We start from the raw sequence: 24,208 nt of genomic DNA, 5'->3' as shown, positions 1-24,208 counted from the left end.
TTGTGTTGTGCAGAAGTCAGGTGGATACACAGCTGATAGTCCTACTGAATAGACTGTTAGAATTTGTATTATGGCAAGAAAAAAGCAGCTAAGTAAAGAAAAACGAGTGGCCATCATTACTTTAAGAAATGAGGGTCAGTCAGTCCAAAAAATTGGGCAAACTTTGATTGTGTCCCCAAGTGCAGTTGCAAAAACCATCAAGCGCTACAAAGAAACTGGCTCACATGAGGACCGCCCCAGGAAAGGAAGACCAAGAGTCACCTCTGCTTCTGAGGATAAGTTTATCCGAGTCACCAGCCTCAGAAATCGCAGGTTAACAGCAGCTCAGATTAGAGACCAGGTCAATGCCACACAGAGTTCTAGCAGCAGACACATCTCTACAACAACTGTTAAGAGGAGACTTTGTGCAGCAGGCCTTCATGGTAAAATAGCTGCTAGGAAACCACTGCTAAGGACAGGCAACAAGCAGAAGAGACTTGTTTGGGCTAAAGAACACAAGGAATGGACATTAGACCAGTGGAAATCTGTGCTTTGGTCTGATGAGTCCAAATTTGAGATCTTTGGTTCCAACCACCGTGTCTTTGTGCGACGCAGAAAAGGTGAACAGATGGACTCTACATGCCTGGTTCCCACCGTGAAGCATGGAGGAGGAGGTGTGATGGTGTGGGGGTGCTTTGCTGGTGACACTGTTGGGGATTTATTCAAAATTGAAGGCATACTGAACCAGCATGGCTACCACAGCATCTTGCAGCGGCATGCTATTCCATCCGGTTTGCGTTTAGTTGGACCATCATTTATTTTTCAACAGGACAATGACCCCAAACACACCTCCAGGCTGTGTAAGGGCTATTTGACCAAGAAGGAGAGTGATGGGGTGCTACGCCAGATGACCTGGCCTCCACAGTCACCAGACCTGAACCCAATCGAGATGGTTTGGGGTGAGCTGGACCGCAGAGTGAAGGAAAAAGGGCCAACAAGTGCTAAGCATCTCTGGGAACTCCTTCAAGATTGTTGGAAGACCATTTCCGGTGACTACCTCTTGAAGCTCATCAAGAGAATGCCAAGAGTGCGCAAAGTAGTCATCAAAGCAAAAGGTGGCTACTTTGAAGAACCTAGAATATAAGACATATTTTCAGTTGTTTCACACTTTTTTGTTAAGTATATAATTCCACATGTGTTAATTCATAGTTTTGATGCCTTCAGTGTGAATGTACAATTTTCATAGTCATGAAAATACAGAAAAATCTTTAAATGAGAAGGTGTGTCCAAACTTTTGGTCTGTACTGTATATATATATATATACAAAGCTAGCAGACCCCCGTCATTCCTCAGTTCCTCAGTACTGCTGCTGATATCTAACACCAATCTTCTTCCACTTTTGGCAATGGATGATGGTAAGCGGTCATTTCCTGCCTGAGCAATAAGGTGGCGCTAGGAAAATCTTTCTTCTGACTTGGACAGCGAGCACTAGACAACCCATCTAATGCAATTAGCTGCTGGGGGCAGCATAAAGTCAGCATTAGACTCCATAAAAAGGCACCCATTTCCTGGTCAGGTCAGACACACACAGAAGGTGCAGCCAATGTCTGCGTCATAGTTAGCTATCAAGTGAGGGTGAGTAGTGTTTGCTGTATATGGTGTATACGGTATTGAGAAGGAGGGGCATGTAAAAAAACAGCAGGCTGTGCTGATATCTCAGTTTTCCCAGATGAGTTAGAACAGTTCACCCGTACAAGGTGAAGATTTCTACCAGCAAGGTGAAGATTGACTACCCACCATGAGTGAGGAGAGTCTGTAAAGTGATGCTTATGTACATATGGACTTCTTATGTTAGAGATGGCAAGAAGACTGGTGCCGGAGTGTGAGGCACTGATACAAGGTAACTGTGTGAATAGGCAGCAGGAGTGAACGACATTGTCGGACATGTACAACTGCACATTGCTACCAAAAGAGGTGACCAAAAAAGAGAGGGCCGAGACAAGCAGAGAGTGGGCTGTGCTGCATTGAATGTTTTTCAGAGACAGTGCCGGAGTAAAGGGGAAGCCGCTATGGAGATTGCCAGAAGATTGCTGACTCTGTTCAAACCGATGCCTCTTGTGAGACTGATGTAACCATCAAGCGCATTGCCTCCTGGTGAGTAAAGTTGTCTAGGCGCTTCCTCCTGAGTTGATCAGCATTTCTTCTGCCATCCTGATGGAAATCACCAGAAACCAATCTGCAACTAAAGGGCCTCTGTATCCTATAATTAATAGGGGCACATAACGGACTGCAAAATCTGTGCAAAGCAGTTCGTAATTGGACCGCGATGTAAAGGGCAGCGCTGCAGCCAATCAGTGAGCTCAGCCCGATTAGACGACACAGGAGCTCAGTGATTGGCTGCAGTGCTGTTGATGTGGTGTGACCGCTGCAAACATTAACAGAAACCAGGAGAAATGGTGGAGACCCAGATGCCGGACCAGGGATGGGTGAGCTATGCGCAGTTTGTTTGTCAGGCTGTAGAACTCATGTGACAAACAATGAGATGAGATCGCTGGGGGATACAACACTTTTTCAATAGTGGACTACCCCTTTAAGGGAGGCTATAAGTTGGTGTCATTGGCTGCAGACAGGTTTTGCAGCCTGTGGACTTTTCCATTCACTGATGTCAAGCATTGACCTTAAAAACGTTGCAGAGTTCAGCACCAAGTTATTGTGCGCGTTATACAGAGGACACGACGGGACAAATCCTTTATTTGTTTTATGAGAAAAGGTCGGAATAACGAAGCAGCGAGAAGGATTAATTCTCAATCACTTTATTAAGAAAAGACAGAAAAAAAAGGTTTTCATGGTGGAAGACGCTGAGCGGCCGGACGGGAGAAATTGGTAGGTTTTTAGAAATATTGTCTTTTTGGACTGAGACGCTAGCAGGTAATAGGATGTGGGATCGTGTCGTCCATCAGGCGTAAGAGCCTTTGTCTTCCTGCCGGCTGCCGGCTGTCACCGCAGATGGTGATCCAATGTCTGTGCTCGTCCTCCTGGTCCCATCCTGTAAACCTGTAAGACAGAGAGAAACCCATAAGGCCTGAAAGATCGTAACCTCAGCTGCTGCAGAACCTCATAATACACACCTCAGCTGCTGCAGAACCTCATACTACACCTCAGCTGCTGCAGAACCTCATAGTACATCTCAGCTGCTGCAGAACCTCATAGTACATCTCAGCTGCTGCAAAACCTCATAATACACACCACAGCAGCTGCAGAACCTCATAATACACCTCAGCTGCTGCAGAACCTCATAATACACCTCAGCAGCTGCAGAACCTCATAATACACCTCAGCTGCTGCAGAACCTCATAATACACCTCAGCAGCTGCAGAACCTCATAATACACCTCAGCTGCTGCAGAGCCTCATAATACACACCTCAGCTGCTGCAGAACCTCATAATACACCTCAGCTGCTGCAGAACCTCATAATACACCTCAGCTGCTGCAGAACCTCATAATACACTTCAGCGGCTGCAGAACCTCATAATCTCTGCTGCTGTAGAACCTCATAATACACCTCAGCTGCTGCAGAACCTCATAATACACACCTCAGCTGCTGCAGAACCTCATAATACACACCTCAGCTGCTGCAGAACCTCCTAATACACATCTCAGCTGCTGCAAAACCTCATAATACACCTCAGCTGCTGCAGAACCTCATAGTACATCTCAGCTGCTGCAGAACCTCATAGTACATCTCAGCTGCTGCAAAACCTCATAATACACACCTCAGCTGCTGCAGAACCTCAAAATACGCACCTCAGCTGCTGCAGAACCTCATAGTACACACCTCAGCTGCTGCAGAACCTCATAATACACCTCAGCTGCTGCAGATCTTTGTAACACACACTTCAGCGGCTGCAGAACCTCATAATCTCTGCTGCTGTAGAACCTCATAATACACACCTCAGTTTCCACAAAAGAGGTTCTGCAGCAGCTAAGGGGATTTTAGTACAGGATAATATATCCACTACCATAAGTATGAGAATATCTTGTGGCTCTGTGATCTGTGTCATGTCGCCCGTTGCTTTTAGACGGTCACTGAACTCCCTGGTGTCTTGTAATATCTTATAATTGACAGCGGGGGAGGGGATTATGCGCGGCACATTACGGCAGCCTCCTCGCTCTTTCTTGCGCCTTGTAGCCCACTTTTACTTCCCTTACACCTGCAGTCCTGACGTGTTCTTCTACCCTGCACACCTGCGGGTCCGTTTGATCTCTCACTCACTTGCAGATGATTTCAGGGCCGGGATGAGCTGATTCCAGAATGAACATTCGGCTTTTTTCAGCCCTTGATGATTTGGTAAGAGCTCGGTAAACTCTTTATATGTGTCTCCACCGCTGTGCGCTCGGTGCTCCGGCCATGATGGTAAAGCAACATTCCTTCTTCTTGTAAAATTGTAAGAAAAGTTTGGGTTTCTGGGAAGAAAGAGAAAAAAAATAAACAAATATAAAAGTCACATTTTATTGTAAACATTCCGAAAGAAGAAGTAACAATTGTGTGTAATGTTACACAACGGAGTCTTAGAGGAAGTCCCATGTAAGGGCTGCTGGTATACTGTACATCCATCACGGGATCCCTCATACTTCTCAGGGTTATGTTCGGTAGTCAGCGCTGTCGGTGGCCGGTGGGGACTCCTCGGTCTGGCATTAGTCACCTGGGGGACCACCTGCCCACAATCCTGATAAAAGATGGGTGGTGCAGGCGCGGCACGGGGGCTGGGTGGGCAGATGCCAGGCTGCTTTCAACAGGTTACAAACCATGCCATTGTAAAGATAGCCTTAGTGGTCAATGACTGCTGCCCCAGAAAGTACCTTTCACTGCCCGAGGCCATCAGGGACTTTACCATTAAACTCTACACAGCTGTATGTAATCAGGGGTTTTATCAATAACAACTTCACGGTCCTATACTGCCAGGGGCTTTATTATTAACCACACACTGCCCCAGACCACCAGGGGCTTTACTAATAACCACTCACTGCCCTACACCACAAGGGGCTTTACTAATAACCACTCACTGCCCTACACCACCAGGGGCATTAGTACTAACCACTCACTACCCTAGACCTCCAGGGGCATTAGTACTAACCACTCACTACCCTAGACCACCAGGGGCATTAGTACTAACCACTCACTACCCTACACCACCAGGGGCATTAGTACTAACCACTCACTACCCTAGACCTCCAGGGGCATTAGTACTAACCACTCACTACCCTAGACCTCCAGGGGCATTAGTACTAACCACTCACTACCCTAGACCTCCAGGGGCATTAGTACTAACCACTCACTACCCTAGACCTCCAGGGGCATTAGTACTAACCACTCACTACCCTACACCTCCAGGGGCATTAGTACTAACCACTCACTACCCTAGACCTCCAGGGGCATTAGTACTAACCACTCACTACCCTACACCACCAGGGGCATTAGTACTAACCACTCACTACCCTAGACCTCCAGGGGCATTAGTACTAACCACTCACTACCCTAGACCTCCAGGGGCATTAGTACTAACCACTCACTACCCTAGATCTCCAGGGGCATTAGTACTAACCACTCACTACCCTAGACCTCCAGGGGCATTAGTACTAACCACTCACTACCCTACACCACCAGGGGCATTAGTACTAACCACTCACTACCCTAGACCACCAGGGGCATTAGTACTAACCACTCACTACCCTACACCACCAGGGGCATTAGTACTAACCACTCACTACCCTAGACCTCCAGGGGCATTAGTACTAACCACTCACTACCCTAGACCTCCAGGGGCATTAGTACTAACCACTCACTACCCTAGACCTCCAGGGGCATTAGTACTAACCACTCACTACCCTAGACCTCCAGGGGCATTAGTACTAACCACTCACTACCCTACACCTCCAGGGGCATTAGTACTAACCACTCACTACCCTAGACCTCCAGGGGCATTAGTACTAACCACTCACTACCCTACACCACCAGGGGCATTAGTACTAACCACTCACTACCCTAGACCTCCAGGGGCATTAGTACTAACCACTCACTACCCTAGACCTCCAGGGGCATTAGTACTAACCACTCACTACCCTAGATCTCCAGGGGCATTAGTACTAACCACTCACTACCCTAGACCTCCAGGGGCATTAGTACTAACCACTCACTACCCTAGATCTCCAGGGGCATTAGTACTAACCACTCACTACCCTACACCACCAGGGGCATTAGTACTAACCACTCACTACCCTAGACCTCCAGGGGCATTAGTACTAACCACTCACTACCCTAGACCTCCAGGGGCATTAGTACTAACCACTCACTACCCTAGACCTCCAGGGGCATTAGTACTAACCACTCACTACCCTACACCACCTGGGGCATTAGTACTAACCACTCACTACCCTAGACCTCCAGGGGCATTAGTACTAACCACTCACTACCCTAGACCTCCAGGGGCATTAGTACTAACCACTCACTACCCTAGACCTCCAGGGGCATTAGTACTAACCACTCACTACCCTAGACCTCCAGGGGCATTAGTACTAACCACTCACTACCCTAGACCTCCAGGGGCATTAGTACTAACCACTCACTACCCTACACCTCCAGGGGCATTAGTACTAACCACTCACTACCCTAGACCTCCAGGGGCATTAGTACTAACCACTCACTACCCTACACCACCAGGGGCATTAGTACTAACCACTCACTACCCTAGACCTCCAGGGGCATTAGTACTAACCACTCACTACCCTAGACCTCCAGGGGCATTAGTACTAACCACTCACTACCCTAGACCTCCAGGGGCATTAGTACTAACCACTCACTACCCTACACCACCAGGGGCATTAGTAATAACCACTCACTACCCTAGACCACCAGGGGCATTAGTACTAACCGCTCACTACCCTAGACCTCCAGGGGCATTAGTACTAACCACTCACTACCCTAGACCTCCAGGGGCATTAGTACTAACCACTCACTACCCTACACCACCTGGGGCATTAGTAATAACCACTCACCACCCTAGACCTCCAGGGGCATTAGTACTAACCACTCACTACCCTAGACCTCCAGGGGCATTAGTACTAACCACTCACTACCCTAGACCTCCAGGGGCATTAGTACTAACCACTCACTACCCTACACCACCAGGGGCATTAGTACTAACTACTCACTACCCTAGACCTCCAGGGGCATTAGTAATAACCACTCACTACCCTAGATCTCCAGGGGCATTAGTACTAACCACTCACTACCCTAGACCTCCAGGGGCATTAGTACTAACCACTCACTACCCTACACCACCAGGGGCATTAGTACTAACCACTCACTACCCTACACCACCAGGGGCATTAGTAATAACCACTCACTGCCCTACACCACCAGGGGCATTAGTACTAGCCACTCACTACCCTACACCACCAGGGGCATTAGTACTAGCCAATCACTACCCTACACCACCAGGGGGCATTAGTACTAACCACTTACTGCCCTAGACCACCAGGGGCATTAGTACGAACCACTCACTGCCCTACATCACAAGGGGCATTAGTACTAACCACTGACTGCCCTACACCACCAGGGGCATTAGTACTAACCACTCACTGTCCTACACCACCAGGGGCATTAGTACAAACCACTCACTGCCCTACACCACCAGAGGCATTATTACTAACCACTCACTACCCTACACCACCAGGGGCATTAGTACTAACCACTCACTACCCTAGACCACCAGGGGCATTAGTACTAACCACTCACTACCCTAACCTACCAGGGGCATTAGTACTAACCACTCACTACCCCAGACCACCAGGGCATTAGTACTAACCATTCACTGCCCTACACCACCAGGGGCAACAGTACTAACCACTCACTGCCCTAGACCACCAGGGGCATTAGTACTAACCACTCACTACCCTACACCACCAGGGGCATTAGTACTAACCACTCACTACCCTAGACCTCCAGGGGCATTAGTACTAACCACTCACTACCCTAGACCTCCAGGGGCATTAGTACTAACCACTCACTACCCTAGCCCACCAGGGGCATTAGTACTAACCTCTCACTGCCCTACACCACCGGGGTCACTAGTACTAACCACTCACTGCCCTACACCACCAGGGTCATTAGTACTAACCACTCACTGCCCTACACCACCAGGGTCATTAGTACTAACCACTCACTACCCTACACCACCAGGGGCATTAGTACTAACCACTCACTACCCTAGACCACCAGGGGCATTAGTACTAACCACTCACTACCCTAACCTACCAGGGGCATTAGTACTAACCACTCACTACCCCAGACCACCAGGGCATTAGTACTAACCATTCACTGCCCTAGCCCACCAGTGGCAATAATACTAACCACTCACTGCCCTAGACCACCAGGTGCATTAGTACTAACCACTCACTGCCCTAGACCACAAAGGGTTATACTAATAACTATTCACTACCCTAGCCCACCAGGGGCATTAGTACTAACCACTCACTGCCCTACACCACCAGGGGCATTAGTACTAACCACTCACTACCCTAGCCCACCAGGGGCATTAGTACTAACCTCTCACTGCCCTACACCACCAGGGTCATTAGTACTAACCTCTCACTGCCCTACACCACCAGGGTCATTAGTACTAACCACTCACTACCCTAGCCCACCAGGGGCATTAGTACTAACCTCTCACTGCCCTACACCACCGGGGTCACTAGTACTAACCACTCACTGCCCTACACCACCAGGGTCATTAGTACTAACCACTCACTGCCCTACACCACCAGGGTCATTAGTACTAACCACTCACTGCCCTACACCACCAGGGGCATTAGTACTAACCACTCACTGCCCTACACCACCAGGGGCATTAGTACTAACCACTCACTACCCTAGACCTCCAGGGGCATTAGTACTAACCACTCACTACCCTAGACCTCCAGGGGCATTAGTACTAACCACTCACTACCCTACACCACCAGGGGCATTAGTACTAACCACTCACTGCCCTAGACCTCCAGGGGCATTAGTACTAACCACTCACTACCCTAGACCTCCAGGGGCATTAGTACTAACCACTCACTACCCTAGACCTCCAGGGGCATTAGTACTAACCACTCACTACCCTACACCACCTGGGGCATTAGTAATAACCACTCACTACCCTAGACCTCTGGGGCATTAGTACTAACCACTCACTACCCTAGACCTCCAGGGGCATTAGTACTAACCACTCACTACCCTACACCACCAGGGGCATTAGTACTAACCACTCACTACCCTAGACCTCCAGGGGCATTAGTACTAACCACTCACTACCCTAGACCTCCAGGGGCATTAGTACTAACCACTCACTACCCTAGACCTCCAGGGGCATTAGTACTAACCACTCACTACCCTAGACCTCCAGGGGCATTAGTACTAACCACTCACTACCCTACACCACCTGGGGCATTAGTAATAACCACTCACTATCCTAGACCACTAGGGGCATTAGTACTAACCACTCACTACCCTAGACCTCCAGGGGCATTAGTACTAACCACTCACTACCCTAGACCTCCAGGGGCATTAGTACTAACCACTCACTACCCTACACCACCTGGGGCATTAGTAACAACCACTCACTACCCTAGACCTCCAGGGGCATTAGTACTAACCACTCACTACCCTAGACCTCCAGGGGCATTAGTACTAACCACTCACTACCCTAGACCTCCTCCAGGGGCATTAGTACTAACCACTCACTACCCTACACCACCAGGGGCATTAGTACTAGCCAATCACTACCCTACACCACCAGGGGGCATTAGTACTAACCACTTACTGCCCTAGACCACCAGGGGCATTAGTACTAACCACTCACTGCCCTACACCACCAGGGGCATTAGTCCTAACCACTCACTGCCCTACACCACCAGGGGCATTAGTACAAACCACTCACTGCCCTACACCACCAGGGTCATTAATACTAACCACTTACTGCCCTAGACCACCAGGGGCATTAGTACTAACCACTCACTGCCCTACACCACCAGGGGCATTAATACTAACCACTCATTGCCCTACACCACCAGGGGCATTAGTCCTAACCACTCACTGCCCTACACCACCAGGGGCATTAGTACAAACCACTCACTGCCCTACACCATCAGGGGCATTAATACTAACCACTCACTGCCCTACACCATCAGGGTCATTAGTACTAACCACTCACTGCCCTAGACCACAAGGGGTTTTACTAATAACCATTCACTACCCTAGCCCACCAGGGTCATTAGTACTAACCACTCACTACCCTACACCACCAGAGGCATTATTACTAACCACTCACTACCCTACACCACCAGGGGCATTAGTACTAACCACTCACTACCCTAACCTACCAGGGGCATTAGTACTAACCACTCACTACCCCAGACCACCAGGGCATTAGTACTAACCATTCACTGCCCTAGCCCACCAGGGGCATTAATACTAACCACTCACTGCGCTAGACCACCAGGTGCATTAGTACTAACCACTCACTGCCCTAGACCACAAAGGGTTATACTAATAACTATTCACTACCCTAGCCCACCAGGGGCATTAGTACTAACCACTCACTGCCCTACACCACCAGGGGCATTAATACTAAACACTCACTACCCTACACCTCCAGGGGCATTAGTACTAACCACTCACTACCCTAGACCACCAGGGTCATTAGTACTAACCACTCACTGCCCTACACCACCAGGGTCATTAGTACTAACCACTCACTGCCCTACACCACCAAGGTCATTAGTACTAACCACTCACTGCCCTAGACCACAAGGGGTTTTACTAATAACCATTCACTACCCTAGCCCACCAGGGGCATTAGTACTAACGAATCACTGCCCTACACCACCGGGGGCATTAATACTAACCACTCACTACCCTACACCACAAGGGGCATTAGTACTAACCACTCACTACCCTACACCACCGGGGTCACTAGTACTAACCACTCACTGCCCTACACCACCAGGGTCATTAGTACTAACCACTCACTGCCCTACACCACCAGGGTCATTAGTACTAACCACTTACTGCCCTACACCACCAGGGGCATTAGTACTAACCACTCACTGCCCTACACCACCAGGGGCATTAGTACTAACCACTCACTACCCTACACCACCAGGGGCATTAGTACTAACCACTCACTACCCTACACCACCAGGGGCATTAGTACTAACCACTCACTGCCCTACACCACCAGGGGCATTAGTACTAACCACTCACTACCCTACACCACCAGGGGCATTAGTACTAACCACTCACTACCCTACACCACCAGGGGCATTAGTACTAACCACTCACTGCCCTACACCACCAGGGGCAACAGTACTAACCACTCACTGCCCTAGACCACCAGGGGCATTAGTACTAACCACTCACTACCCTACACCACCAGGGGCATTAGTACTAACCACTCACTGCCCTACACCACCAGGGGCATTAGTACTAACCACTCACTGCCCTTCACCACAAGGGACTTTACTAATAACCTCTCACTGACTCAGAATCACCAAGGGTTTTGCAAATAACAACTCACTGCCATAAACACCAAGAACTTTACTACTAACCACTCACTGGTCTAAACCATGAGAGGCTCTACTAATAACTACTGGCAAATACTAACAGGAGCTTTACTCATATTGACTCCCTGCCCTAGACCCCCAGGGGTTTTACTACAAATCACTCACTACCATAGCCCACCAGTGGCTATACTACTAACCACTCACTGCATTAGACCACCAGGGTCTTTACTAATTACCACTTACTACCTTAGCCCACCAAGGGTTAACTATTACTAATTACCACTTACTACCTTAGCCTACCAGGGGTTAACTACTAACCACTTCCTGCACTAGACCTCCAGGGGCCACTTTACCATTAAACTCTACACAGCTGTATGTAATCAGGGGTTTTATCAATAACAACTTCACGGTCCTATACTGCCAGGGGCTTTATTATTAACCACACACTGCCCCAGACCACCAGGGGCATTAGTACTAACCACTCACTACCCTACACCACCAGGGGCATTAGTACTAACCACTCACTACCCTAGACCTCCAGGGGCATTATTACTAACCACTCACTACCCTAGACCTCCAGGGGCATTAGTACTAACCACTCACTACCCTAGACCACCAGGGGCATTAGTACTAACCACTCACTACCCTACACCACCAGGGGCATTAGTACTAACCACTCACTACCCTAGACCTCCAGGGGCATTAGTACTAACCACTCACTACCCTAGACCTCCAGGGGCATTAGTACTAACCACTCATTACCCTAGACCTCCAGGGGCATTATTACTAACCACTCACTACCCTAGACCTCCAGGGGCATTAGTACTAACCACTCACTACCCTACACCACCAGGGGCATTAGTACTAACCACTCACTACCCTAGACCTCCAGGGGCATTAGTACTCACCACTCACTACCCTAGACCACCAGGGGCATTAGTACTAACCACTCACTACCCTACACCACCAGGGGCATTAGTACTAACCACTCACTACCCTAGACCTCCAGGGGCATTAGTACTAACCACTCACTACCCTAGACCTCCAGGGGCATTAGTACTAACCACTCACTACCCTACACCACCAGGGGCATTAGTACTAGCCAATCACTACCCTACACCACCAGGGGCATTAGTACTAGCCAATCACTACCCTACACCACCAGTGGGCATTAGTACTAACCACTTACTGCCCTAGACCACCAGGGGCATTAGTACTAACCACTCACTGCCCTACACCACAAGGGGCATTAGTACTAACCACTCACTGCCCTACACCACCAGGGGCATTAGTACTAACCACTCACTGCCCTACACCACCAGAGGCATTATTACTAACCACTCACTACCCTACACCACCAGGGTCATTAGTACTAACCACTCACTGCCCTACACCACCAGGGTCATTAGTACTAACCACTCACTGCCCTACACCACCAGGGGCATTAGTACTAACCACTCACTGCCCTACACCACCAGAGGCATTAGTACTAACCACTCACTGCCCTTCACCACCAGGGGCATTAGTACTAACCACTCACTACCCTAGACCACAAGGGACTTTACTAATAACCTCTCACTGACTCAGAATCACCAAGGGTTTTGCAAATAACAACTCACTGCCAGAAACACCAAGAACTTTACTACTAACCACTCACTGGTCTAAACCATGAGAGGCTCTACTAATAACCACTGGCAAATACTAACAGGAGCTTTACTCATATTGACTCCCTGCACTAGACCCCCAGGGGTTTTACTACAAATCACTCACTACCATAGCCCACCAGTGGCTATACTACTAACCACTCACTGCATTAGACCACCAGGGTCTTTACTAATTACCACTTACTACCTTAGCCCACCAGGGGTTAACTATTACTAATTACCACTTACTACCTTAGCCTACCAGGGGTTAACTACTAACCACTTACTGCACTAGACCTCCAGGGGCCATACTAATAACTACTCTCTACCCTAGCCCACCTAGGCCATTTATTGGGAAACTCAGTGAGTGTATGGTATATACACCTCCGATTCTAACACATGGAATATGTGTATATTCCCCCCCCATACAGTCACTGACAACACCACAGTAAGAAAAAGAACTACTAGCTGCCACCACCAATCGTTTATGCAGGTCAATTGGACAAGTCTTACAGGTAGCATATGGCTTCAGGGATGCGGTTTAAAGAGTAAGAAGACTTATACAATTACATGAAATAAAAAGGAATAACGAAAGAAAACTACTAAACCTGTGTCACGGAAATGGCTCAGAGCTTAGCAAAAGGAGGTACACTTTAGGAAAACGGACAGAACTACAGCAAGCTGTATCTTCCAGGACTGACAAAGGATCAAACCCAAATTCTGCTTTTTATTAGATCAAGGTTACGTCCACATACCTCCCCTTGTTGAGCTCATGTGGGAGCTGGTTGTGGGATGTACTCGGCCTTCAGAATTTTATGAGACCCCCAACTTACAGGATATCTTTGCCCCTGGAGGTCCCAGGTGGTAGATATTGTCGTCATGTTTCTTATTACGATTTAACTTTTTGATAGACATTAAATATGGCATGTATAGCATCATCTACTGGACCATTATTAAGTTGGAGGGGTTCTGATGGCCTTAGGGTGATGTGAGTGAATGGGTTCTGTTCGTCCCTTCGCCTCGAAGCTGAAAATATATCTGCCATAAATATTGGATTGATGCAATCCACAATATTCATATCTGGACAACGGAGACAGAGTGTCTAACTGCAATTGTCCAGTTTTTCTTGTGTGACGTATGTGTCCTGTGTATGTTCTGTATCTGTTCTCTACGGACCCAATTCATCATTTGAAATTTATTAAGTTGCTTTGTTAGTTTGTCTTGTGGGATTCATTACCATTTTTTGCACTACATCACTTACCCCGTTTTGACAAAGTTGGCCAAGTATTGCATAACCTGGAAGGAAAGCTTCTGATCGCCTATAGAAAACCGACTTCTGTAGTTTGGGTGAAAGGGAATCCCAAAAGCGAAGGTGATATCATCAGGCAGATCCAAACTGGAGCTGAGGGATAAAGACAATCACTAGTGACAAGGTAATAACATGAAGACTCACACTTTGACTTCATTCACATGTCCGACTTTCGTGTACGAGTGCTATCCAGGTTTTTCACAGAGATCACCTGTGATAGTCTATGGGGTCATTCACATGTCCGATGTTGTCGGATCAAAACCAGCAAAGCAAATGGATCCGTGAAAATATCGGACCGCACTGTGATGACATCCGAGTGCGGTCTGATTTTCACAGACTGTCAGAATTGAGAAGGTAGAGACATTTTCATTTTCATTTCTCCACGTAAAAGTGCAGAGAAAAAGAGGACTTGAATAGTGATGAGCGAGCATGTTCGCTACTGCTCGGTGCTCGCCCGAGCATCTCACTGCTCGAGATGCTCGGCGCTCGCCGAGTATTTCCGGGTTGCTCGGCGGGAGCTCGGGTCTCCTCCCTGCATGTTTTGCGCTCTTTAGAGAGCAAATGAACACGCAGGGATTGCCAGCCAGTCACAGTAATGCCGCAGCCATGTTGGTTGTGGCATTACAGTGATTGGCTGGCTGCACAGCGTCATCAGGTCTATATCAGACATGGCGCCGCTGTGCTAATCACAGTCACTCTGGATCAGGCAGTGTAGGGAGAGGTGCTGCTGAGCTAGGGAGATATTTGCTTGTGTATTAGGTAGTGTAGGGAGAAAAACCGTACATTACACATATCCATCTTAACAAACAGTCCTTCTGAGGACTAATCCATCTGCAGAGATATCAGGCAGGCAGTGTATATAGGCAGGCAGGCAGTGTATATAGGCAGGCAGGCAGTGTATATAGCAGACTGCAGTGCATATAGCATTACACTTCTGCCTTCTGCTGCTGTTAGATATTTCTAGAAATAGGCCCAGGTCTCAGGGGCCAGGAATAATTTTTTTTTTGGATCTTAATCCTCATTATTAGCTTAAAAAGCAATCCAGAGAACACGGTTTTTCTGCACCATTTGCTTGTTGGCACTGCAGAATACAGCCAGGTCCTTTCCATATTAGAGCGCTAGAAATCCAGCTATTTGTTTTGTCCGTCAAACGGATCACATATACGTTGTCAGAAAATACTGCCATTTCTGGCCTCCATTAAAAATTTCCTTTAGTGTGTCAGTGAAGCAATTCACCGCAGTTTGCTATTCTAACTACTTACCTACAGGCCAGGTATTTAAAACTCTGTTTTCTCCGTCACACGGATCACATATAAGTTCGCTCCAAACTCAGTCATTTGTAGTGAGCGTGGAAGATACTGTCCTCCATTTAAAATGGGCAAGGCACGTGGCAAGGGACGGGGAACTGGACGTGATGGTAATGGTGTATGCAGAGGCCGAGGACAAGGCCGTGGGCAAGCCGAAATTGTGCCACAACAAACACCCACATCTTTTCGCCTGACCTTCCTGTCCCAATTTCTAGGGGACCGCAGCACACCACTATTGAACCCAGAGCAGTGTCAAAAGGTTGTTGGTTGGATAGCGGATAATGCTTCCAGTCACTTAGCCACCACCACCACCCTGTCTTCCACACGGTCAAGTCTCAGTAGCCGTGAGTCTGGACTGCATATTCCTCACCCTGATCCTCCTTCCTCCCACCATGCCGAGTGCCCGGAGACAACTGATCCCACACTTGGACACTCTGAAGAGCTGTTCACTTTTCCATTTATAGATTCGGGCCTCTCGCCCGGTCCACTTGAAGTGGGGCAAGAGGAGATCGCCTGTAGCGATGCCCAAATATTTGAGCAGCCACGGTAACACGAAGGCGACGGTGAGAAAGTGTCACAAGAGGTGGACGATGATGAGACACAATTGCCAGAAAGTAAGGAGGAGGACCAGGGTGCGGAAGTGGAAGACGAGGTGGTGGATCATATAGTAACTGACCCAACCTGGCAGGAGGACATGCAGAGTGAGGACAGCAGCACACAGGGGGAGGAAGGCAGAGCACCCCAACAGGCAGGAAGAAGCAGTGTGGTGGCCGCAGACAGAAGGCAGGCAACCGTTCCCCGAAACACCAACACGAAGGAAGTTGCCAGTACAACTGTTAGGTCTTCCTGAGTCTGGTTGTTTTTTAAAGACTCTGCCGATAACCCCAAAAGGGCCATTTGCACCACCTGCCAGGCCAGCATCAGCAGGGGTGGCAAAACGACCAGCCTGACCACCACCAGCATGATTAGGCACATGGCAGCAAAGCACCCGACTTTGTGGGCCGAACCCCAGGGTCCAGGAACAGTGTCTGCAGGTGGCACCATTGCTTCTTCCGCTGTTGTGCATGCAAGCCAATCCCCTGTCCATGGTGCATGCGAAGATGCCTCCTGCCCTGCACCTGTCGCTGCGCACTCTCAAGTAGCAGCATCAGGAAGCACGTCCATGTCCTTGTCCCAGCGCAGGGTTCAGTTGTCCATACCCCAGTCCTTGGAACGCAAGCACAAATATGCAGCCAACGCCCCACAGGCCACACTACTAAACTCTCACATTTCACGACTGCTTGCGCTCGAAATGTTGCCTTTTAGGCTTGTGGAGAGGGAAGCATTCCACAACCTGATGGCGGCGGCCGTCCCTCGGTACTCGGTCCCCAGCCGCCACTATTTCTCCCGGTGTGCCGTCCCCGCATTACACAAGCACGTGTCCCAAAACATTAGCCGTGCCCTCAACAACGCAGTTACCGGGAAAGTCCACCTAACCACGGACACGTGGACAAGTGCTCGTGGACAGGGACGGTACATCTCGCTGACGACACACTGGGTTAATATAGTGGAAGCCAGGACCCAGTCGGACCTTGGGACGGAACACGTCCTCCCGACGCCAAGGATTGCGGGCCCTAGGCCAATCAGGGTTGCCCCCACGGTCTACAGCTCCTGCACCTCATCCTCCTCAGCAGCCTCCTCCTCCTCTTCAGCCTCCATCTCCGAAATGACCACATCAGTCACAAGCTGGAAGCACTGCAGCACTGCCTTGGCCAAGTGGCAACAGGCTGTGCTGAAGCTAATATGCTTAGGTGACAAACCGCACAATGATGAAGAGTTGTGGACAGCTCTGAAAGAGCAGGCAGATCTGTGACTCACACCGCTGAACCTACAGCCAGGCATGGTCGTGTGTGACAATGGCCGGAACCTGGAGGTGGCTCTGAGGCGAGCTCACACACGTACCATGCCTGGCCCATGTGCTTAACCTCGTGGTTCAGCGGTTTCTCAAATCCTACCCGGAGCTGCCGGATCTGCTTGTTAAAGTACGCCACCTGTGTGCCCATTTTAGAAAGTCAGCTACAGCTTCCGCCGCCCTTGCAGTGTTTCAGCAGCGTTTGCAGCTTTCGGCTCACAGACTTGTGTGTGATGTCCCCACGCGTTGGAACTCTACACTGCAGATGTTAGGAAGGATTTGTGAGCAGAAGAGGGCAGTTGTTGAGTACCAGCATCAACAAGGCCGTCGGTATTCAGTTCAGACTCCACACATAAGACCTCAGGAGTGGACATGGATGTCAGACATATGTACCATCCTCCAAAACTTTGAGGACTCAACCAAGATGGTGAGCGGCGATGATGCCATATTTAGCGTCACCATTCCGCTTCTCTGTCTTCTGAAACGCTCTCTGCTCACAATCAAAGAGGATGCATTGCAGGCGGAGCACGATGAGATGGAGTAAGGAACCATACAGGGTGATTACACACAGCCAAGCCTCATCTAATTCCAACGTGGATTGGGTGACAATGAGGAAGAGGAGGAGGAGGAAGGACAGGAGCTAGTTTCATGCACTATAGACGGTACTACCTGGCACGCATGGCTTAGTTTATATCTCTTATTCCTGAGGCGGACAGGTCTACAAAAATGGGGCTGTACCAGAAGGCCCTTGTTGCGGAACTATTAAAAAAATTCCCATCTGGAAACACTGGTGGCAGAGGGCACACTTTGTTGGACAACCAAGGAGTACAGGTGAGAGAGACACAACTTCACTCCAGCAGAGGCAGGGGAACACTGTCAAAGTTCTAGGAGAGTTTTCTCAGACCTTCCCATCGCACAGGCCCTGAGGAGCAGGGTACTCTCACAAGGAGTGCAAAGTTTGGGAAGATGCTGAGGGAGTACCTTGCCGACCGTACCAACGTCCTCCGTGATTCCCCTGTGCCTTATAATTATTGGGTATCCAAGCTGGATACGTGGAATGAACTGACTCTCTATGGCTTGGAGGTCCTGGCCTGCCCTGCCGCTAGAATTTTATCAGAGCGGGTTTTCATTGCCGCTGGTGGAATTATAGCTCATAAGCGCATCCGCCTGTCAATTGACAATGCTGACAGGCTGAGTCTTATAAAAATGAACAAGGGCTGGATTGGGCCAGACTTCTCAACACCACCGAATGATAGCAGCTTAACAAACTCAAATCCAGTGTCTTTTCTTGGGAGGTGTATTCCCATGCACCTTTTCACACCCACACATGGGTATACGCTTCCTGATTTTGGCTATTTGCTCTTGTCCTCCTCCTTCTCCTCATCCTCCACCACCATATCACCAGAGTTACTGTGGTACGTGATGCAACACCCACATAATTTTTTTAAAGGGTGTTTATGATGCCCGTAAAAAAATTTTTTATACAGTATGTTCATGTATACCCCCCAGGGGTAAATATCAGCTCATACACTTGTGCATGGGCATTACAAGTATAGGAGGCCCGCTACTTTCTAATGGGAACATTTTTTTATGGGGCCCTCCTCCACGTCTCTTCCAAGGGGCATTGAAGTGCCTCCAAATTTTTGGCAGCCCTTGCATTCACTGCATAAGCCAACACTATGGGAGACTCTCTCCTTTCTAATGGGAATTTGTCGTTACTGTGGCCCTGCTCTATGTGTCTTTAAATTCTTAGTGGGGTTTTTCCCAAATTTTGGCAGCCCTTGCAGTCACAGCATGGGCATTACCACTATAGGAGACCCGCTCCTTTATAATGGGAACATTTTTTTTTACCGAGACCCTCCTCTATGTCTCTTCAAAGGGGTATTGGGTTGCGTCCAAATTTTTGGCAGCCCTTGCAGTCACTGGATACGCAATAACAGTATAGGAGACCCACTTGTTAATAATGGGAACAACAAAGCATAGCCAGCTGATGGCTCTCTAACAATAGCGAGGGCCAACTGCTGGCCTTTTAAGAATAGTAAGGGCCGTCTGATGGCCCTATAAAAATAGGCTTTATGACTTTCAGAGTCCCTCCTTCATAAATAAAACAGGATGTGTCTCATGATTTGTCATCAGACACATGCCAGATAAGGTTGTAAAATGTTAAAATGACATTTCCCGGGGAATGCATTTGTCTTAAAAAATAAACATAAAAAAACAAAACATTAGGATCTTTCTTTAGTATAAAAAACAGCGTCACCAATTTAACCTCAATGTAATCACATTGTTCAGCTCCTGCACCTCCTCCTACATCTCTGAAATGACCACATCAGTCACAAGCTGACAGCACTGCAGCACTGCCTTGGCCAAGCGGCAACAGGCTGTGCTGAAGATAACATGCTTAATGCTTAATTAACAAACCGCCCAGTGCTGCAGAGTTGTTGAAAGCTGTAACACAGCAGCCTGATCTGTGTCTCTCACCGCTGAACATACAGCCAGGCATGGTCGTGTGTGACAATGGGCGGAACCTGGTGACGAAGAAATGACACCCAGAGTAGATACGGTTTCCCTCTATGCCAGTCCTTTCACCGAGCTAAATACAACTCTCAGCAAAAAAAGCTGTGGACTGGCTGCGTACCGTCCCTGGCCACATTCACCTGTCCATGTGTTTATGGGTAGGCGGTCCTTCCCAGTAAGTGCACTGGGGAGGGCACGGGCAATGTTGTGGGACCCGTGCTTGTGGAAGGCGGAGACGATACTGGGAAAAATAATGGCGGCTGGGGACCAAGTATGGACACCCGGCCTCCGCCGGCATGAGGTTATGAAAAGCTTCCGCCTCCACGAGCCTAAAAGGACACATTTCAAGTCCAAGCAGCTGTCAAAAATTTGCCAGTATAGTATTGCAGCCTGTGGGTGGGTGGGTGGCTGGCTGGAGACCGAGTATGGACACCCGGCCGCCGCCGGCATGAGGTTGTGAAAAGCTTCCGCCTCCACGAGCCTAAAAGGCCACATTTCAAGTGCAAGCAGCTGTCAAAAATTTGGCAGTATAGTATTGCAGCCTGTGGGTGGGTGGGTGGCTGCCTGCATACTTGCGCTTGCATTCCAAGGAATGGGGTAGGGAGAACTGAACGCTGCACTGGGACAAGGACGTGGACGGTGATTGATGTAAGTCTGCAATGACATTGCATGGCGGGAGGCATCTTCGCATGCGCCAAGGATCACTTATGATGGGCACACTTTTAGGCAGTGACCTGGGAGTCAGAGATGCTTCCAGGCGTCTTCCCCATGCTGTTCTCATGTCTTTTCAGCACTGTATGCATGTGTCTGATGATGTGTCACACACCACATGGCCAGATAAGGTTGTAAAATGTTAAAATTACATTTCCTGGTGAATGCATTTGTCTTTGTTGAAAGCAATGCAAAAGTGCAAAAACGCATCAAAAATGTTAGGTGTGAACATAGCCCAAGGTGTGGAGGAGTATTTTTGGCTTTGGATATTTATTTTGCCTTATATGCAAGTCATTACCCTGGAAAGGATGTTCCTTAATATATTTCCCAGGAAAATCCATTTTGTTTTTGTTTTTGTATGTTTTATTGTGAGTCCGAAAAAGCGGCGTAATACTCTGACAACGTTGTTGCCAGCAGTGACCTGGGAGTCAGAAATGCTTCCAGGGGTCTTCCCCATGCTGTTCCCATGTCATTTGAGAACTGTTTCCATCGATTTGGGCAATTTTTAGGCCCTCTGCAGACCGCCGGGGGGAGCCGCCTGAAAAATGCTCGAGTTTACCATAGACTTACATTGGGCTCGTTACTCGGGTCGAGCACCCAAGTATTCCAATGTGCTCGACCCGAGCAACGAGCACCTGAGCATTTTAGTGCTCGCTCATCACTAGACTTGAACTCTATAGTGCCACCTATTGGAAGCAGCAATCCTACACGTCACAATCAACCCTTTAATGAGTTTTAACCCTTTAACTTGAAATATGACTTAGGATAAAAGACAAATCAGAATCTCAGTTTGCAGACATGATGTTTCGGGCTGTTGACCCTCATCAGTGCAAAGTATGAGAACTGATTTGGCTAGGTGAGAGGCTCTGGACTAAGGTCTAAGGGGTAACGTTGCTTTTTGTGGAGAGTGACATACCAGCTCTGGCATGTAAAGGTAAGGAGGCTTATTCGCCGTGCAGTTATCAGCTCTCAGCTGTCCGCTTTTCCTTTGCTGGTTTCATAAAATAGGTGGACTCCAGCATAATTTTTTTCATTTATTTATTAAGTTAAACAATCAGAGGCAAGAAAATAATCATCTACTTGCATTGCACTGGCATGACAAAAGGTAAATCATACTGATACCACACGTCCCACTTTTCTGGATGAGAATGGGACTGATTTTTTATACACTAGTGTGAACAAACCCTTACACAGAGACTTCTTTAAGGAGCCAATAACTCTTGATGCGGCCTGTGATCTACAGTATCTATTTATTTATCTATCTATTTATAAGTATCATATCTATCCACCATTATCCATCCAGCCATCTAATTGTGTATCTCCAGTCTGTGAACACACCCTAAGGCTATGTGCCCACGATGCAGAAATGAAGCAGAAAATTTCTGCAGCGTTTCTGCATGTTCTTGGCAGTCAAAAACGCTTGCAGATTTTGCATGCGTTTTTGACGCGTTTTTGACGCGTTTTTACATGCACAAACACACAAATAATGGACATGCTGCGGATTTTTCCACAGGGAAAATCCACAGCGGAAAATTCCGCAGCATGGGCACAGAACATGCAGATTTTCATTGGGGATCATGGGGCACGGATTACCAAGCGTTTACGCTGCGGAAATTCCGCATCAAAAACGCTTGAAAAACGCATAGTGGGCGCACAGCCTAAAAGTTTCCTATCTGCCCCTGATACCTATATATTTTCACTTTAGGATCTCTTCAGATTGTTCGCCGGCCGTGAACAATCAGCGATATTGGCGCCAAATTTAAACACCGCTTTGCTGATTGGTCGCTGGCCGCGACCAATCAGCGATTTTGGCGTCAAATTTAAACACCGCTCTGCTGATTGCGCCCGGTCGGCCGCACACATATTCTAGAATACCCGATGCGTTAGAATCGGGCCACCATCTAGTCCCTTATAAAGAGGAACTGTAAGAGGAAGCCGACCCCCTCCGTACAGGAGCAGCGGCCTCCTCCATTGTATGTGCACACAAGCAGCACATACAAGGTCAAGTAGCAAATTTTACGTTGACCGACTGACTGCGACCGGCCCCTTTATATTATGGTATCTGGAATATACGTACAGTGTGCAACAGCGCCCCCTATAGGATCCTTCATATACCCATCAAGAAGCAATTACAAATAGTTGGAGGCCTATATTCCTCTGCTCACTGACTCTTCTCAGTGGAGTTACTTGACACATTTCCAACCTGAGCCCCCTCTACAAAGTCACCTGTGCTCCGCTGATTGGCACCATATGTTCCCTTTAAGTACTTTTAGATAGGACATGAATTTCTGCCATCACAGCCTAACATTCAGCCCACTTTGACCCCCAGAAGAAGGCACAGCGCCGAAAAGCGCGTAGGGGTGACAGTACCAGGGCATGCATTCCTGATATCCACACATGTAAGTTCTGCTATCTTGTATTTACTTTTGCTGCTTAATGGTGATTATCTTTCTTGTATTCAGCCATGCACTGTGCACTTTAGTGCCTCATTGTAGCCTTTTTGATAGTTTGTATACTACCAACTTGGCCATGATACATGTTGGACATGTTTATATCTATAGATGTCCCATTCCAGCGATCTCTTATTTATTAACCTATACCATGTGTTGGATTTATAAATGTCCTATTTTAGTGACTCTCTATTACTAATCTATATCATATGTTGGATTGAGCCCTGTGTACCTATCTTTTTGCCCACTGCTATTGCATCTGCGCCAATATGCTTTGATATATTTGTCAATTTTTAACTTTGGATTATAATAAACTTTGTATTTTTACACCATTATGTTCTTGTACGTCATTGCTTTATATGAACTATTCAGCCCACTATGTAGATCCATAAGGACACAGGTGGAAAAATTTGCCATAATTTGTAGAAAGGTAAGTCACCTATGTAGAGCCACGATAGGACGCGTCTAGAAGATACTAAAGTCAGCTCCATATACTTATAATGTCACAGACAGAAAAACTTGTCTTAATTTGTAGCTAATTGAAACCAGCTCGGTAGACCTGCAGTGTCACAGATAAAAGAAGTTATAGCTCGTAGTTATTAAAGCCAATTCTATTTACTCATAATGTCACAGACAGAAAAACTTGCCATAGCTCGTAATGACTAAAGTCGGCATCATATACGTATATTGTCACAGAAGAACATGAAATCAGCTCCTTAGACCTACAAGGTCACAGATAGAAAAACTTTCCATCGCTTGTAGGTGATGAAGCCACCTTTACAGACCAAGCCTCATA

At 48.0% G+C, this 24,208-nt stretch overlaps 1 protein-coding gene across 1 annotated transcript in view; it reads right to left on the bottom strand.

Moving 5' to 3' along the window:
* Positions 1-2,776: 2,776 nt before the first annotated feature.
* TG (thyroglobulin) overlaps positions 2,777-24,208 on the bottom strand; it is a 389,754-nt gene continuing 368,322 nt past the window's right edge. The window contains exons 55-57 of the mRNA XM_073676983.1: positions 14,489-14,629; positions 4,254-4,444; positions 2,777-3,033 (exon numbers count right to left, since the gene is read on the bottom strand). Of these exons, the coding sequence (XP_073533084.1) occupies positions 2,936-3,033; positions 4,254-4,444; positions 14,489-14,629 (430 nt within the window). The 3' untranslated portion in view covers positions 2,777-2,935. The remainder of the gene's footprint in view (positions 3,034-4,253; positions 4,445-14,488; positions 14,630-24,208) is intronic.

This window comes from Phyllobates terribilis, unplaced genomic scaffold (assembly GCF_046119375.1).
Source record: "Phyllobates terribilis strain yellow unplaced genomic scaffold, ASM4611937v1 Scaffold_4__5_contigs__length_816908805, whole genome shotgun sequence".
In the NCBI taxonomy this organism is placed as follows: Eukaryota; Metazoa; Chordata; class Amphibia; order Anura; family Dendrobatidae; genus Phyllobates; species Phyllobates terribilis.
Note: the sequence above shows the minus strand (reverse complement) of the source record. Positions and strands in the feature narration are given on the sequence as shown.